The 19,502-nt window shown below is 38.3% G+C and overlaps 1 protein-coding gene across 1 annotated transcript in view; it reads right to left on the bottom strand.

The window, feature by feature from the left end:
- Prune2 (prune homolog 2 with BCH domain) overlaps window positions 1–19,502 on the bottom strand; it is a 309,960-nt gene that overhangs the window by 218,795 nt on the left and 71,663 nt on the right. The window contains exons 5-6 of the mRNA XM_045146033.1: window positions 6,764–6,913; window positions 3,491–3,585 (exon numbers count right to left, since the gene is read on the bottom strand). Coding sequence (XP_045001968.1) covers window positions 3,491–3,585; window positions 6,764–6,913 — 245 coding nt within the window. The remainder of the gene's footprint in view (window positions 1–3,490; window positions 3,586–6,763; window positions 6,914–19,502) is intronic.

Raw genomic sequence — 19,502 nt, forward strand, 5'->3', positions numbered from 1 at the left:
TTCTCTCCTCCAGGTTTCAAACAGTGTCCAGCATGGTCAGGAGGTGGTCCCCAGCTGATAGTCCCACAATAGCACAGCCCACAGACTGAGGGAAAATAAACCTGACCAATTCCTTTGGATTTCAGCTTCAAGGACTTGCAAATTGCCATCATTCCTCATTTATAGGAAACTGGTTTGGAATAAAAATATGTAACAGCAACAGATTCATATAGACAACCTTACCAAGTTTTGGGTTTTTTTTAAATTTTTTTTTTATTTGAGAGCAACAGACACAGAGAAAAAGACAGAGGGAGAGAGAGAGAATGGGCACGCCAGGGCTTCCAGCCTCTGCAAACAAACTCCAGACACGTGCGCCCCCTTGTGCATCTGGCTAACATGGTACCTGGGGAACCGAGCCTCGAACCGAGGTCCTTAGGCTTCACAGGCAAGCGCTTAACTGCTAAGCCATCTCTCCAGCCCAACCTTACCAAGTTTTATACTTTTAAATTTTCTGAAAAATTTCATCATAGTTATGCATAAGTTGAACCATAACCCCTTAAAATTCATATGCTAAAATCTTAACTGCTAGCATCTAGAATTGATTGTGCTTAGAATGGACACCTTTTTTGTTTTCTTTAATTTATTTTTATTTTTGAGGTAGGGTTTCACTCTAGCCCAGGCTGACCTGGAATTCACTATATAGTCTCAGAGTAGCCTCGAGCTGATGGTGATCCTCCTACCTCTGACTCCCAAGTGCTGGGATTAAAGGCATATTCCACCATGACACTTTTATAATAAGTTACAATGAGATCATTATGTCTGGTCTAGCCATTATGTCCCTAAAGGCAGGGGCAGAGAAAGTTTGGGCAGAGACGTGTATAAAGTGAAAGTGATTTAAAGATAATGGCAGAGATCAAACTGAAACTTCTATGAACCAAGGAAAACCATTCATTCTTATAGCCCTCAAAAGGAACTAATTCTACCAGCATCTTGATGGTCAACTGCTAGTCTTCAGAACCACCAAGCAGTATCTTTCTGTTAATACAGTCTGTGGTACTTTGTTATTGCAGATCTCGCTTCATACATATCTGAGTAAATCAGTGCAATTAGCAAAAGTCAATCAGGTCAATGTCTAGTTATTACTAAGTAAAGACACTAATGACGTATGGTCTCTTCAGAGATACTTAAAGGAGGGACAGTAACATTTGATACCAATAAAGGTCATTTAATGTGGTATTTCCATGAGCAGCCTCAGTTGCTTCCATGGGTCCTCATTATGATGGAAAGATGTGTCTTTTCTTTGACATCTTACTGTTTACCAGGTAGTAAATGAAGTTCAAGAAGTAGAATTCTTACTGTTAGAACACAGATGCTATCCCTTTAAAAGGTCACATCACCCCACCTGCAGCAGTCTTTTTGACAAACAGCCTTCCCATATGCAGTGCTGCCAGGGGCTCAAAACTGAGTGGAGAAGCAGAATAAGATCCCTCTTCCTAGGGACACCAAGGCCAATTGTGTTAGGGCCTTGGGTCCTATCTAGTACCTTCCTGACTCCCTGAATCTCCATGACTCCCAGTACATAGGCTGGATCATGCAGCATCAAACTTTCCTCACCCCCAAATCTACAAAAGTAAGGATTTTCCTTGGTTCTTCAGAAATAAAGCTTTGACTTTGGAACACTGTTAGGCTATCCCATGGAATACTGACTGCCCACAAACTAAATCTGTCTGAGTGTCTTTCAATTGAACCTGCAACCAGAATCTTTCTTTGGAGAATAAGCAAAATTTAGAAAATCATAGGAGTGACAAAGATTTCCTCAATAATATACCTATGTTGAAAAAATTATGTAACTATTCCAAAACACACAAGATAATATGAGAAAGGAATGCAGATCTCAAATCAAGTTCAAGTGGGGTTAGGAAAAGCCTGTGTTACAGACTGATCTAAAAGAGACAAGCAAATTTTTCACTTACCTTGGGGATTTTTCCAGCTGGCATGTTGGATAAATAATGTGCCTTTCCTCTTTCAAATAAGATATAGGATATAGTAAGGAGTCTTTTCTCCATGTCTCAGCTACCCTTAATACAATCACCATGTAAAGGTAGGACACTCTTGTTCAGCTGGTGAGAGTTTAAGTTGTATCCTTCTTTATATATACACCAGTGCTCTCTCTCCTTTAAGGAAATCTCATGCGACTTCCAGAACCATTTAGCCACTTGATTAATTACTGGACTTTTATGTAAATTACTGTCAAGATTAAGATGATCATTCTACCACTGATTCTGCTTGACAAACATTTACAGCCCAACAACTGACAAAGCCACTTATATACCCATGCAATATAAATGAAGATATATTAAAGCTACAATAAGTCTATAATATTAATAGCCTTAAAATAATTTGCTAACTACAGACAGTTCCCTAAGCAATTACAAGATATTCTATGTTAATTTAAAAGGAATTCCAAACAAGGCATTTAAAACCTAATAAGATGCCATTAAAGCAGGGGATGGGGAGGGGGAAAGAGAAAGAAAACCCCTAAGGCTTGCAGTAGTAGAAATGATTCTCAAAGCTACTGACCCTTGCAAGAACCGTGTTTTTCTTGGGTTTCTAGATATGAAGCTAACTTTCTATTGAAGGTGATTATTGACTTACCATGCCCCAAACTGCATCATCTATTGTATCGACTTATATCAACAAGTAATTATATAAAGCATTTGTCAATCTGAAAGTCTGTGGAAACTGTGTGTCAATCTACCAATACAGAATAGAAACAAGCTACCTAAGCTATAAGGCACACTACTGTTATGATGACCCACCTCTGCTCCTCTTGTGCATCCATGAAGCAAGCTATGATGGTAACACACTAGGAGTGAATTTACAGAGGTCAGTCAATCTTCATTTGCTCTTAGGTTTTCTAAACTATGGACACCAGTACACATGCCTGCCTTCCCATAGACAAATACACATCTAGACAGTCACCATTACAAGAAAAAGAAATAATGACACATTCTTATGTAGAAAATTTTAGAGCTACGAATCTCCAACAAAGGCAGATAGCCTGATTGAGTTATACAGCAGTAAAGAAATACTCTGACTTTCAAAGACACAAAGGTGTACCTATGATATGTCATTCCCATTAGTTGGGTTAATTAAGACTAGGACAAAAGTCATTGAAAATCCCCAAAGTAGATAAAGGATAATTTCCTGAGGAAAGATACAAAGAGAAAATCTGAAGATGAACCTAATCACTTTTGTTATAATTACTACTGAGCATACTCATTTGTGAAAGTGCTTGTGTTTTCTAGGTTTTGTTTTGCAAAGGTGAATGAATTAGAACTTATTATGAGGATCCAGATCTGGCCATTCACTGAACATAGTGCTTCCACCCAAATTAACCTGCATGTAAGTAAAATATATCACAAAGAAGCATAAATTTAATATCAAACTGACAAGCGCTTAAGCTACAATTGTGTGGAATGTGACTGTTGAACAAGCACCCAGTCCTTACCTCAAGGGTCATGTTCACAGTACTAATGGCCACTTTTATTTCGCCATCTGATAGTTCCTTCAGGTCCTTCAACATTGTTTGTTCAATACTTATACCTGTGGGTAACAAGAAAACAATGTGATATTTGGGGAACTTTAAAAAAATATTTTTTTAATTTTTATTTATTTATTTGAGAATAACAGAGAGAGAGAAGGGGTGCACCAGCACTTCCAGCCACTGCAAACGAACTCCAGATACGTGCACCCCCTTGTGTATCTGGCTAATGTGGGTCCTGGGGTATTGAACCTTGAACTGGATTCCTTGGGCTTCACAGGCAAGCGATTAAGCCGTCTCTCCAACCCTATTTGGGGAACTTTTCAAAAAGACAAGAGATTATTTAAAGAATTCATTCTATTAAGTTTACCATTTTGTTGTTTTATTTGAGGCAGGGTCTCCCTCTAGCCCAGGCTGACCTGAATCTTTCTCTAGCATAAGCTGCCTATGGATTCAAGGCAATCCTTCTACTTCAGCTTAAATTTGGTGATTATAGGCATGAATCACCATGCCTAGATTTAAGTTTAACATTTTATAGTATTTTTAGTATTGCTTTTATCCATAATAGTCCCACTAAGGCAATAATCAAATTTTGACAAAAACTGCATCAGGTTAAAACCCAGCAAGGTAAAGGGCTAGAGAGATGGCTCAAGGGTTAAAGGCATTTGCTGGCAAAGCCTGACCGCCCAGTTTGATTCCGTGGGATCCACAGAGAGCCAGATGCATAAAGTGGAGCATGCATCTGAAGTCCATTTGCATTGGCTTGGAGACCCTGGCATGCTTATTCTCTCTATCTATCTGTCTCTTCTATCTTTCTCTGCTTGCAAGTAAATAAAAAGATATTTTAAAAACCCAGCAGGAAAGCAAATTTACTTTTCAGGGTAAAAATGTAGGATCTTTAATGGCATGATACAGAGATGTGGGCATGCAGGACTGAATACACAAATTAAAGCTAGTGAGGTACCCACAAACTGGCAAAGGGACAATGAAAAAGAAGAGGGATCTGAATGGACACGAAAGATTCTAGAAACTAGAGCCAAGTCAGTAAGAGGTTGGGACAATATGCATAGCCCTGCTCTCCCATACTCATGACTCTTCCCACTGGCAAAACCTAACCCAAAGCTAGAGTCAAGAAAGATGGAACACTCTCCCAAGACCCAGGGTAGGAACGGAGTGGATGGAAGAAGATATAAAAAGAAAAGCTAGATTTACTACACAAACTAATCAAATAAGGCCAAAATTTTCTTTCTGGGTACATTTTGATAAGACTCTATACTTTTATAGTTTCTGGTATAATTTTATTCAAAATGTACTTTATAAATGTAGTCCAAGACAGGCATGCTGGCACATGTCTTTAATCACAGCACTTGGAAAACAGAGGTAAGAGGATCACTGTGAGTTTGAGGCCAGACTGGGAATACAGAGTGAGTTCCAGGTCAGCCTGGGCTAAAGTGGACTCTTCCTCAAAAACAATAAGATAAAACAAAAATAAATGTAGATCAGAAAACTATCATACTTGAATTGGTTGCTGTTCTAATAGTTTCTGAAGTAAGGATTATTGAATTTCTTACTTGCAGGGAGGAATAGTCTAGAATGGCTACATGTCTAGAACTGCATAGTTGTGGTGAACTGACCAAAGTACTTCACTGTAATCTGTCACCTTTAAGCAGTAGCATGTTTGGCTCAGCACTAAGCTCTCATGGTGCATTGTCTTGTCTGATTAGGTCTCTTGGAAGAAGATCTATAATACAGCCTAGGAGAGCACAGGTGCCCTTCCTAAATGCTGATGAAGAGAGCCCACTGCCCACCCTGCCCATAGACTCTGACAATCACAGCCTGAGAAATCAAACAGCTACTAAATATTTCTCCTTGATGCTGATTTAAAAGCCAGCTATTTTGACTTTTAGAACATACTGTGATAATAACAGCTTGGTATTGTTTTGGAAATCAATAATGAAACATATGCCATTGTACAGCTATGTACACAATGCATCCACACTTGTGCATAGGGAATGGAACATGTGGTATATGCTGTCATGCTCTGACTACATTCCTCGGACCTTCCCATCTCCGTGTGCCCCACATAATGTTCACAGCCTTTTGTTGAGGACTTTCTCTGGCGACCAGCACCCACTTTGAGGACACAATATCCTACTGGACTAGGGAGCACTCGCTATCCCAGTGGTCTCCTGGTTAATGTTTGACAGCCAGCAAAATTCCTAACTTGTAGCATTTTGTCAATTTCTGTGCTGTCACTACTCCCCACAAAGGCTAATCTCAAGCTGTCAATCTAATACCAGCCAATTCACAAAATTCGAGAAAGAATTCCACCTGAAACTGGAGCCAAAATCACCAGAGTTTGTCCAGCACTGTACATCTCGGTGGGGAGGGGGGTCACCCTGACACTTTTACATTCTAGGAAACCAATTTCCTAGAGGACTGAAGCTCAGGTTTCTCACTGAGCTAAAGTGCTGGATAAAATACTCCAGCCTCCTCATTGTTGCCTGCGGTCACTTCCCAAATAAAATGCTTTGCCCTTGGGATATCTCAAAGCAAAGGATAAAATTCTGTAATTTGGGGTCTGCCCCTTGAAGGTAGATAGTTACTTCTCAGCTGTAGGTCACTTGTGGGGAGAGCAAAGAAGCTTGTTTAGTTCGGTGACCTCATCTGGAGTAAGGGTGGCAAAACACATGATTCGGGCTTATCCTGAAGATTCAGGAATATGACTCTTGCAAAGTACCCTCAGAAGCTTTTGCAAATTAGGCATTTGGTGAAGTATAGCTGTTTGTTATTACAAAACGGTGGATCTAGGAAATTCACTATACTGATGAAGCCTAGGCTTAGAAAACAATTTCATCAGCTTAGCTATCTTCTCTCTTGTTTCCTTCTAAAGTTAATAAAGTTAATCCACCACACTCTCAAACTAGAACTCAGTCAGCACAGGATTGCAGGCAATGATGTGTCTAAGGTGTGCATAGCCATGTGGAATAAGCCTCAGAGGACAGTCCCTGAACAGGATGCCTGCTTCCCGGAAATCAACATCCCTGACTTTAAAAATGCTCCACAAGGATGGAGCATGAGGGAAGAAAATGCAAGCACACTCATGTCACCTTCTTAGGCCTTCACAAGCTACCCCACCTGGAAGGAGAGATTGAGAGAGAGAGAGAGAGAGAGAGAGAGAGAGAGAGAGAGAGAGGAGAGCGAGCGAGCGAGAGCATGCCCTGGGGACAGTCCACTCACTCTGAGCACCGTGCTGGGTCTCCTGTAGTACACTGATGATGTCATCTCTTGGAGGCAAGTTGGGAAACTGTTCTTCCAGTATAGAGAGAATCTCCTCCTGCTGCTCTGACACCTCAGAGTCCATGGTCATCCATTTGAAAAGAATGCTTCCTGAAAGCATGGGGTAAAGATGTCTTTGAACTTCCCCACCAGAAAGACAGGACCAGGAAAATCAATGCTCATATTCTGAATGTCCTAATCTCTACAGTTTAACTGACCCCACATACACCAGGGCACAGTTTAGGAATGAAAGAACAGCATGCCCCACCCATATAAACACAGATAAAAACACAGTGATAGTTTTAAATTATGGCAAACTATTAAAAATGTGTGTAAAACTACTGTTTTCAGGGCTTGGGAGATGGCTCAACAGTTAAAGGTACTTATTTGCAAAACCTACCAGACTGGATTCTACTCCCCATGTAATGCACAAGATGGCATATGTATCTGGAGTTCATTTGCAACTGCAAGAGGACCTGGTGTAGCCATACTCTCTTTCCACACACACCCACGCACACATAAATGAAATTTTCAAAAAAATATTGTGCCCTTTAAGGCATCAGAGAAGATTGTTCCAGTTTATCTTGTTACTGATTTTGTATCTGAAGTTTCTTCTTTTTATAACCAAATGATTGTATATATCTGTACTTCATGGTTAATCTAAAGTCCATTTCTGAGCTTTGAAGTCCAATAGACAGTTCTGAAGCACTTTACAATTATCTGGTATTAAAAATAATCATGAAATGGGTCTAAATTTTGGCCTAGATTACAAAGCCATATGCCAGTCAGTTTTAGGGGGAAATGTTAAAAATTAGGTTGAATAGTTAAACAGAGGGCAGAGCATGAAAGGCATTTCAAATCATCATAAAGTTTGTCTTATATCCTAAGGGGAATGGAGAATCTTTAAAGATGAGAGGCAATATACTCAAATTTATGCTGTATATTTATATGAGCCAGAACTTACACTCTGGTTACCATGTGGAGAACAAAATAGAAAAGGAATACTGAGAGGATCTGCAAGAAGACTAGGTTTTTGTTTTTGCTGTTTATTTTGGTTTTTAAAAATATTTTAATTCAATTTAATTTTATATATATAGAGAAGAGTATGTGTGTGGGCGGGGGGGAAGATGAGTGTGCCAGGGCCTTCAGGCAGTGCAACCAAACTACAGATGCATGCACCACCTTATGCATCTGGCTTACATGGGTTCAGGGTGCTGAACCTGGGTTCTTAGGGCTTTGCAAGCAAGTGCCTTAACTGCTAAGCCATGTCTCCAGCTCTGTTTTTGATTTTCTTTATAGGCAATATAAGAACAAATTAGCATGTAGAAAATTAAACAGATTTGGCCTGGAGAGATGGCTTAGAGGTTAAGGTGTTTACTTGCCAAGCCAAAAGATCCTGGTTCAGTTCTCCAGGACCCATGTAAGCCAGATGCACAAGGAGGTTCATGTATCTGGAGTTCGTTTGCAGTGGCTGGAGGCTCTGGAGCACCTGTTCTCTCCTTCTCTCTCTCTCTCAAATAAATAAATAAAATATATATTTTTAAAAAGAAGAGAATTAGATTCAATGGGAATGATAAATCAAAATTGGAGGGCAACCTGAAATCTGACAGTTTCTGAAACAGTCTAAAGTACTGACTTTTCCAACTGGGCAGATAAGCATGAGTACCTGACTGAAGAACCCCAGAACTCACATTAAGTCACATACTGTAGTGCAAACATCTGTAATCCCAGTGCACCTGTGGCAAGAAGGGAGGTGGAGACAAGAATCTCCTGGAAGCTTATAGGCTACCTAGCCTGGCAAACATCGTAGTGAATGAGAGACCTGCCTCAAGCAAGGTGGAAGGTGAGGACTAACGTTTGATGTTGTCCTCTGACCTTCACATGTGCACCGTGGCATGGGAGCAACTGTACACACACACACACACACACACACACACAAACACACACACACACACACACACCAAAAAAGATAACTTTCCCATTCCAAGGTGAATCTGAACTTAAAAAAGTATTCATCTACTTCTGGCTCAAATAAACTATTTGAACAAGAAAAAGGTTCAATCAACAATAACAATACAAAATCTGCAGGAGCATCAGTGACATGCTAGACAGGGTGGTGCATGTTTGTAACCCCAGTGCTGAGAATGGAGAGACAGGCAGATCCCAGAGCCTTGCTGGCTAGCTTGCCAGCAGAGTCAATGAGCTCTGGGTTTAGTCTCAAAAAGTAAGATGGTCCAGGCTAATTTGTAAGTGCAGCCACTGGAGTGAGAAAGTAGCAGATAGAATCGCAGCTTCATGAAGCTTTGAAGAAAGCCTCCAGGAAGAAGTCTTAGTTAAATAAGCCAGGTTTTGAGACAAGAGACATGAAGAACTATACATATGACAAGAGTTGGAAACTATGGTCTGGAGGTCCAATTTAGCTAACTGCTAGTTTTTGTGAACAAAGCTTTATAGCACTATAGCCACATTTGTTAATTTATATGTTTTTTACCTATGTTTTCCTCCTCTGATAACAGTCTTGAGTGTTGCAACAGAGCTTATAGCCCCACAGAGCTTGGAACAGTTACTATCTGGCCCTCTTTAGAAAACATTTGTCATATCCTTCCCAAGGATAAAGGGAAACAAAAATACAATTATTCTTCACAATCCTGCTTTGAATCAGTCTGAACACAGAATAAATGCAGTCTCTCTGCTATTCAGACCATTGAAGCACATAAGCAAGACCTCTCTACTGCAGAACTTCATTACTCACCTCCTCATCTCTAAATTTCCATAACTAGTATTAAATTATCATTCAAAAGTTACAAGGGTGGCTGGAGAGATGGCTCAGTGGATAAGGCTCTTGCATGCAAAGCCTAAGGTCTTGGGTTCAGTTCTCCAGTACCCACATAAATTCAGATGCACAGTGGCACATACATTTGGAATTCATTTGCAGTAGCTGGAGGACCTTGCATGCCCATTCTTTCTCTCCTCCTCTCTCCTTACAAATAAGTAAATAAAAATATTTCAATTTAAATTAATTTGTTTTAGTTGTTGAATTAAATTTAATTACTAAAGTAAATTATTTTTTTAAAAAGGTACAAGGCATAAATGAAATGCAAACAATGACTAGAAATATCATAGGTGAAAAACAACTCATGGAAAAAAATAGACCCAAAAGGGTAAATCAGATGAAGAATTATAGTAAAGAATTTAAATATACAAATAATCAAATGAAAACTATAAATTTAATAACTGAATTTAAGAACCTAAAAATGTCTTTACAACAAATCAGCTACAATGGAGAAAAGATTAGTAAACTGGAACATAAGTCAGAAGAAAATACCCATGTGGAAGAATAGAAACCAAAAGCACTGGAAACTACAGCTCAGGCTTGGGATAGATAGCTAACTGGAAGAGTGCTTGTTTACTGTACAAGAAGTCCTGTACTGTCCTTGATATAGCTAAAAGTAATCACAAACAAAATAGCACATATGAAAGCTCTCCTTAGAAAGCAAGATTAAGGCCAAACATGTTCCAAAAGGCAATGAGATACACTGGGTTTTCAAAATTGCTGACAGACATTATTCTAACACTTAAAGAAAACTATGATCCAAATCACAATTAACATAAAGCAAAATATGCATATGCATGTACCCATGAAACTACTAAAAATTATAGAGAAAATTTAAATCAGTGAGAGAGAGGACACATTTCGGCCATAGGTAACACAATAAAATAAAGCCTGACATCTCAATTAAAGCAATGGAAGTCAGAAGACAAGGTAAGTATATCTTCTAAATGCTGATATAAATGATTGTCATTCTAGAACCCTATGTAGAATGAAAAGTTAATGAGTTAAAATAAAGATATTTTCAGAAAAATAGGGAAGTATGTCACAAAATGTCTTGGACTAAAAAAAGGGAAAAGAAAATTATTTTAGAATCAAAAACAAAGGAAAAATATTGGGAGTTATAAATATATAGAAGGAATAAATCAACATTCACTGTATCAAACAATTATGATATCATATAGACTTCAAAACATGTAATTGCATGGCATAGTGGTACACTCCTTTAATCCCAGCACTCAGGAGATTGAATTAGGAGAATCTCCGTCAGTTCTAGACTAACCTGGGCTATAAAGTAAGTACCAACTCAGCCTGGGCTAGAAAGAGTGAGACCCTGCCATAAAAAAAAACCTAACTAAAATATATTCCAATAGTAACAAGTAGGAGCTAACAGATGAAATGTTCTAAGATTCTTAGATTATCAAAGAACTAAACTGGTAGCAATATCAATTTAATGATATTTTAATTGTATATTGTAATTTCTACTGTACTAAGACTATTTACAAAAGAATTTTAACTGAAAAGACAACGGGTGGAAATTTAAGAGAGAAAAACAATGATTTAACATAGCAATGGTAAAGAAATGAGAGGGCAAGGAAATGTGAGACAGAAAACAAATTACAAAATGATGCATTTACATTCAAATATAATCATGTTAAATGTAAAAAGACAGGGCTGGAGAGATGGCTTAGCGGTTAAGTGCTTTGCCTGTGAAGCCTAAGGACCCCGGTTCGAGGCTCTATTCCCCAGGACCCACGTTAGCCAGATGCACAAGGGGGCGCACGCATCTGGAGTTTGTTTGCAGTGGCTGGAGGCCCTGGCGTGCCCATTCTCTCTTTCTCTCTGTCTCTTTCTGTCTGTCTCTCTCTAATAAATAAATAAATAAAAATTTAAAAAAATGTAAAAAGACAAAATACTTCAATTAAAAGACAAAATGTCGCTGGACATAGTGGTGCATGCCTTTAATCCCAGCACTCAGGGGGCAGAGGTAGGAGGATTGCCATTAGTTTGAGGCCACCCTGAGACAACATAGTGAATTTCAACTCAGCCTGGGCTAGAGCAAGTTTGGAAATAAATCGACAGAAAAAAGGGCATGAAAATGCCAATAACAAGACAATTATACAATACACTAACATCAGACAAAGTAGACTATTAGAAAGGAGTGGTTATGGGAGACTAGGACAAATATTTCTGTATTACTAGTTGTTCCATAGGAAAATATACCAATTCTAAATCTGTGTGTATTACACCATGGCTTCTAACTATAGAAAGCAAAATTTGACAAAAAAGAAGAAAAATATAAATGTGTGTCATAGTGAAAAGTAATTATGGCAACTTTATATCAGTTTCTTCAATGAAAAGAAAAAGTGAGGACATTTCTCAACTTGTTTTGTGAATACAGTATAACCTCAATGCCTAATAGGGACATTACAACAAAAGAGATTTAGAGGCCTATCTCCTTCACATACATAGAAGCAACATAAATAAATAAATAAATAAAACCAGTAACAATTCATTTGATTTTTTCAAATTATTTTTTGTTTATTTTCATTTATTTATTTGACAGAGAAAGAAAGAGGGAGAGGGAGAGAGAGAGAGGGGTGGGGGAGAATGGGCACACCAGGGCTTCCAGCTACTGCAAACTCCAGATGCATGTGTCCCCATGTGCATCTGGATAACGTGGGTCCTGGGGAGTCGAGCCTCAACTGGGGTCCTTAGGCTTCACAGGCAAGTGCTTAATGACTAAGCCATCTCTCCAGCCCTCATTTTATTTTTAAATTTAATTTAATTTTAATTTTATTTATTGATTTTTTTTTTTTTCTTCGAGGTAGGGCCTTGCTCTAGCGCAGGCTGACCTGGAATTCACTATGTACTCTCAGGGTGGCCTCAAACTCATAGTGATCTTTCTATCTCTGCCTCCTGAGTGCTAGGAATAAAGGTGTACACCATGCTGCCCAGCATATTTTATTTTATTTATTTGTATTTATTTCACAATTCAAATTCAGCAATGTATGAGAGAATATTATATTGTCGTTAAGTAATAATCTCCTAGGAATCAAAGAGAAGTTAGCATAGATATAAGACTACAACCTTTGTAAAATATATATATATATATATATATATATATATATATATATATATATATATATATATTTAAAAAGAATAATGCCCCAGGCAGAAGAGATGACTTATCAGTTAAGGTGCTTAGCTGTGAAGCCTAAGGACCCAGGTTCAATTTCCTAGTACCTGCATAAACCAGATGCAAAAGGTGGCACATGTATCTGCAGTTCATTTGCAGTGGGTGGAGGCCTTGGTGTGCCTATTCTCTATTGATCTCACTCAGATAAGTAAATAAATTTTAAAAAGAAAGAAAAAACCCAAAACAAAATTAAGGGGTTGAGGAGATGGCTCAGCTCAGTGGATAAAGCCACACAAAGGTGAGTTCCTGAGTTCAGATCCCAAGAATCCATGTAAAGCTAGATATAGAAGCATGAATATCTGTGCCAATGACAAGATAGACAGCAGACACATATTCCAGTACGTAACCTTCACCCATGCTCATGGAAGAACTCTAAATAAACTCAGTGGTTCTTCAAAAAAAGGCGTCAAAATAGAAAGGGAACTAGATAGAAAGATGGAATTCAGGGGGAGTGGAAGGAGAATGAGAGGTCGTAATGGGATTGGATGTGATCAATATGCATTAAATGCATGTATAAGATTGTAAATTTTTTTAATAAATTGAAAATATTTTCAACAAAATCAATAAAAATTTACAAACTAAGGAAATAAATGTCCATCTAGGTATGAAAAGCATACAAAGCATCAAATAGAGAGGACTAGAAAAGAAGGTCCCTATGGCATATTATAGTTAAAACACTGGATGGAGAGAATAAAGAAAGTGTATTGAGAGCTTCAAGTGCAAAGGACCAAGTCACAAATGTAGGAGGCCAGTGAAAACAACAAGTGATTTTTTTTAAAGGAAAACATTAAAAGCACAAAGGGGTTTGAAAGAAATAGTTGAAGTTCTGAAATACCAAGGTTGACTACTTACCTAATATACCTGGAACAACTATCTGTCATAATTGAAGGAGAAAGAAAACCTACTAAGCCAGCTCTACAGAGAATAGCTGAAGGAATATTTCATATGTAAGAGGAAAGACACATCCAAGAGACTACAGGGAAAAATAAATTATGTCAGAACAAAAGCTAAGCAAAGGAGGACTGTGTAACACCAAATTCTATGAAATGAACAAAGTGGCTGGAGTTAATACACATTTTTCAATAATAATTCAGAATATTAATGATCACAATTCCATAATAAGAAGGGGTTAGGGAAATGGCTCAGTCCTAAAGAGCTTACCATCTAGGTATGTGACTCTGAGTTTGGATCCCAATCACCACACAAACTCCAGGCATGATGGTACATGCCCATAATCACAGCATTTGGGAGGCAGACAGGCAGATATATAAGGCAAGCTGGTGAGCCAGACTGCTTGAATCAGTGAATTCTAGGATCAGAGAGACCCTATCTCAATAAGTAAAATGGAGAGTGACAGAAGGACATATTCAATATTACTACTCATCACAACATGTCTGAGTACATTTATGCAAACACTTACACATATAAAAACAGAGGCACTCATGCTAGATGTAAAAGGTTAAGTAAATAAATAATAAAATACAAGGTAGCAGATTAGATGCTTTTTAAAAAGGACCCAGAGGTTAGAAGATGGCTCAGTAGATATAGTGCTTGCTACACAAGTGTGAGTACTTGAGTTTGGATCCCAGAACCCATGTAAAGCCAGAAGCTGTATTGGCTATCCATAATCCAGCACACCAGTGGGGGAAGCTAGGTGGAGATAGAAGAACCCAGAAGTTCACAGGCCAGCTATCCTGGCAAATACAGTGGTGAACAAGGAGAGATTATGCCTCAAAGAAGGAGGAAAGGGAGGACTGATCCCTAAAGTTGTTTTCTGACATCCACACTCATTACATGGTATGTACACACCTGTACTCACACACATGAATGCACATACACACATGAACAGGACACATATACTTGCTGACTGAAATGAAGACACAACACACCAAAATCTATGTTTTGTAATGAAGATAGTCCTAAGAAAGAAGTGCATTGCTCTAATGCCTACAATAAATTTTCTGACAGACCTCACATAGATATAATAATGTATGTTAGAAGAACAAGAACAAACTAAATCCAGAAGTAGTGAATGGGAAAAAGTAATTAAGATCAGTGCAGAAATTAATGAAATATAAAACTTTTAAAATAATACAGAGGAATCTGTAGAGATGATTCTTTAAAGAGATAAAGAGGTAAACCAACCCTTAGCCAAATTAACTAAAAGAAAGGAATAGAACACCAAAGTGAATAAAAGTAGAAAAGAGAGAAATCACAACAGATATCAATGAAATTCAGAAAATTATACAGATGTACCTTAAAAGCATATTTCACTAAATGGGAAATTTTTAAAGAAATGGATAAATTTCTAGGTACATATGACCTATCAAATTAAAACCAAATGAGGCCAATAATGTAAACAAATCTATAATAAGCAAAGAAATTGGAGTAGTGATTTTTGAAAATCTGCCATCTAAAACCAATAGGTCCAGAAAGGTCCAGAAAGACTCACTACAAAATTCCACTTTACCTTTAAAGAAGAACTACCAGCAATCTTTCTCAAATTATTCTATGAAATAGAAAAGGAAGAAATGTTTTCAATTCCTTTTACAAAGCCAATGTTATGCTGATAGATACCATAACCAAAAGAAGAAAATTATATACCAATCTCTCTGATGAACATAGATGCAAAATTTTTCAAAAATCATAAAACTTCTCAATAAATTTTTGTAATGAATCTAAGAACACATGAAAATGATAATTTACTGTGATAAAGATATCTTCATTATAGAGAAACAAGGATCATTCAACATATGTAAATCATAAATGTAAGTTATCACATAATTAGACTCAAGGAGAGAAATCACATAATTATTGTAATATTTGCAGAAAAGATATTTGAGAAAATCCAACATGCCTTCATGATAAAAGTCATGGGAGATTAGGATAGTGGGAACACTAAAGGATATATTCAACAAGCCTGTAGTCAACACCATGCTAAATGAAAAAAAAAAAACTCAAAACATTTCCATTAAGATTATGAACAAGAAAAGTATGTCTATTCTTTTTATTCCAATTCAATATAGTGCCTGAAGTCCTATCTAGAGCAAGAAGACGACAGAAGAAAATAAAAGGGATAAAAAGAGGAAAAGGAGTCAGTCTCCTTATTTGCAGATGATATGTATATAAGAACCCCTAAAGACCCCATCAGTAAACTTCTAGAGCTAATAAACTGCCAGCAAAGTGACACCATTCAAAAATATGCATATAAAAAAATAAATAAATAAATAAATTTTAAAAATATGAATATAAAAGTCAGTAGTCTTCCTAAATACCAGGAAGAAACATGCAGAAGATGAAATTAGGGGAAAAAAATCTCATCCAAAACAGGGCTGGGGAGGTGGCACTTTGTTAAAATCTCTTCCTACTTCCGCATGAAGGCCTCTCAGGTTGGAGGCTGCTGATCTCAACTCTCCAGATCCCAAGTAATAGATGGGCATGGCCACATACACCTGTAACTACAATTTCTGGTGCTTGCTGATAGCAGTTGAGTGTTGAAGGAGAGACAATGCCTCAAGAAAACATGCAGATGAGCAACAAGGGAAGGACATGACGCTTTTCTCTGGCCTCCACATGCATGTGCACGTGGCATGCACATCTGCACACACATGTGCATACAACACATATCACACACATCAGAAACTTACACTACATATACACATGCAAAATAAATAAATAAAAATATATAACTAAACTAAAACTTGTGTGGTAGTTTAAGTGTGATAGTATAAATGTATGGCCCCATAGGCTCGGGTGTTTTATTAAAATTGAGCTTACAACCTCAGCCCCTAGCAGGCAGATCCCTGCTACAGGGGAGCATGTCACTGGTGACAGAGTTTGGAGGCCAGCCCTAAACTGTGTTTGGTGGTAGATCTTCAGTCAAGCCCTGCTAGCTATGTTCAGAGCAGTTTGAGCTCTGGCTGTTCATGTTTTCTCTTGGGATGGCTATTGGTGATGTCTCTCTGGTTCTATGAAAGTGAGCCAGCTTCTTCTGTTATTGATAGAACTTCCCCTGGATGTATAAGGCTGAAATAAACCCCTTTCTCCCATAATCTGTGTCTGGTTGGATGTTTGTGTCAGCAATGAGGAACTGACTGGAACATATTAGAATAAACCTAGCCAAGGAAGCAAAAGTCTCTACAATGAAAACTTTCAAATACTGAAGAAAGAACTTCAGAAAGACATCAGAAGATAGAAGGACCTCCTAGTTTACTATATATATGGTAAAAAATGGTCATTCTACTAAATCATGGTTTGTTGTCTATAATTATGGGCTTGTCAATAAAATAATGATAATTAAAAAAGAAGAAATGCCAATAGCCAACAACTTTTTTTTTTGTTTGTTTGTTTGTTTTGCTTTTTCGAGATAGGGTTTCACTCTACCCCAGGCTGACCTGGAATTCACTATGGTGTCTCAGGGTGGCCTCAAACTCACAGCAATCCTCCTACCTCTGCCTCCCAAGTGCTGGGATTAAAGGCATGCGCCACCACGCCTGGCTCAACAACTATTTTAATAAGTGTTCAATATCCTTAGCCATTAGAGAAATGCACATTAAAATTGTTTTGAGATTTTATATTACCATGATGAGAATAATTAAGAAAGGGCTGGAGAGATGGCTTAGCAGTTAAGGCACTTGCCTGTGAAGCATAATGACCCATTTTCAATCCCCCAGTACCCACATAAAGCTAGATGTAAAAGGTGGCACATGCATCTGGAGTTCATTTGCAGTAGATAGAGGCCCTGGCATGCCCATTTGCTCTTTCTCTCTCATAAACAAACAAATAGTAAATATATATATGTATTTATATAGATATATTTAAAAGGAATGGTTAAGAATATAGGTGACCACCATTGGTGAGGGTGAGGCTGTGGAGAAAGAAAAGCTTTAGTCACTGTAATTTAGAGTGTGACCTTTTGCAGCCACTATGTAAATAGGTGCAACTGTTCCTCAGAAAGCTAAATTTAGGAGTACCATATGATCCAGCTATAGGAGTCCTGAAAATTTCTACAAAGGACAATATCCCAGCAGAGATACATCCACATCTATGTTTATTTCTGCCCTATTCATGATAGCCAGGACATGGAGTTAGTCTAGATGCCCATCAACTGATGAATGGGTAATGAAAGTGTGTTACATATGGTCATTGGAATTTTTTCTTTTTTGGTCTTTTGAGGTAGGGTTTCACTCTAGCTTAGGCTGACCTGGAATTTACTATGTAGTCTCCGGGTGGCCTTGAACTCTTGGCAATTCTACTCCTGCCTCCCAAGTGCTGGAATTAAAGGCATATACCACCATGGACAGCTGGATCATTGGAATTTTATTGATCCAGCCATAAAGAAATATGAATCATTGGAATTTTAGGACAATAGATGCAACTGAAAAGCATACTAAGTATGCTTATATATGTGGATTTGTGTATATCTATTATACATTATTTAGTATATATAAGGCCAGGAAACTAGAAAGAGATGTATGAAAGGGGAAAAATAATTTTAAGAAATAGAGAGATAAAACACAGGTGAGATGAAAGTGAAAGGAGCACACTAGAGGGGAGGAAGGTTTTAGCTGGGAGCAGGAGCAGGGAGGTAGTAGAGAAGAGGGTTGGAGAGCATTGACCAAACTAAGGAGGTGAGTAAAAGCCATAAGGATGCCTGATAGTGAATAATGGGTAACCTAATTTAAAAAATAAAGAAGAGTAAAGGAGTTGGGGCTGGGGAGATGGCTCAGTGGATGAAACTGCCTGTCATACAAGTGTAAGTACCTGAGTTCAGATCCCCAGGACACACATAAAGCCAGCTTCTGTGATGAGAATCTATAATCCCAGTACACATGACAAGAAGAGGGGTGGAGATGATGGAAACAGGAAAATCCTGTGGAAGTTCTGGTGTGCCTATCCCTGTGAACACAGCAGTGAAGAGCAAGAGACCCTGCCTCAAGCGAGGTGAAAGGTGAGGTCCTACATTTGGGGTCATCCTCTGACCTCCTCACACACATTGTGGTATGGTGGTTTGACTCAAGTGTCCCCATAAATTTATGTGTTCTGAATGCTAGGTCCCTAGCTAGTGGTAGTTTGGGAATTGGAACTGCCTAGAGGTGGTATATTGGAGCTGGGCTTATGGGCATTATAACAGGCTTACTCATTACCAGTGTTTGGCACAATCTCCTGCTGCTGTTGTCTACCTGATGTTGACCAGGAGGTGATGCCCACCCCTTGCTTATGTCATAATTTCTCCCTACCATCATAGAGCTTCCCCTATAGTCTATAAGCCAAAATAAACCCTTCCCTCCCACAAGCTGCTCTTAGTCATGTGTTTTCTTGCAGCAATGCAAATCTGACTGCAACAGTAAATTGGTACCAGGGGAGTGGGGTGTTACTGCTAAAAACCACTATGGCTTTTGGCCTTTTGCGGACTGATTTGAGGAAGGAATGTAGAAGGATTTGAAACCTTTGACTAAGAGATGCCTTGCAGTACTGTAAGTATAGCTTGATGAACTATTCTGATTAGAGTTGAAAGACCTGAATGCAGTAAGAACTATGGACTATGAGGTTTGGCTAATAAGGGGAAGAAAGAGCTTTGCCTGGACTGGGCTAGAGGCAGTTTGTGTGAGAGGCTTGCTGTTATGCTTGTGTCCTGAGAATTTGTGCAGGATTGCAATCCATATAAATGG

Source organism: Jaculus jaculus, chromosome 1, assembly GCF_020740685.1.
Source record: "Jaculus jaculus isolate mJacJac1 chromosome 1, mJacJac1.mat.Y.cur, whole genome shotgun sequence".
Classification (NCBI taxonomy): domain Eukaryota; kingdom Metazoa; phylum Chordata; class Mammalia; order Rodentia; family Dipodidae; genus Jaculus; species Jaculus jaculus.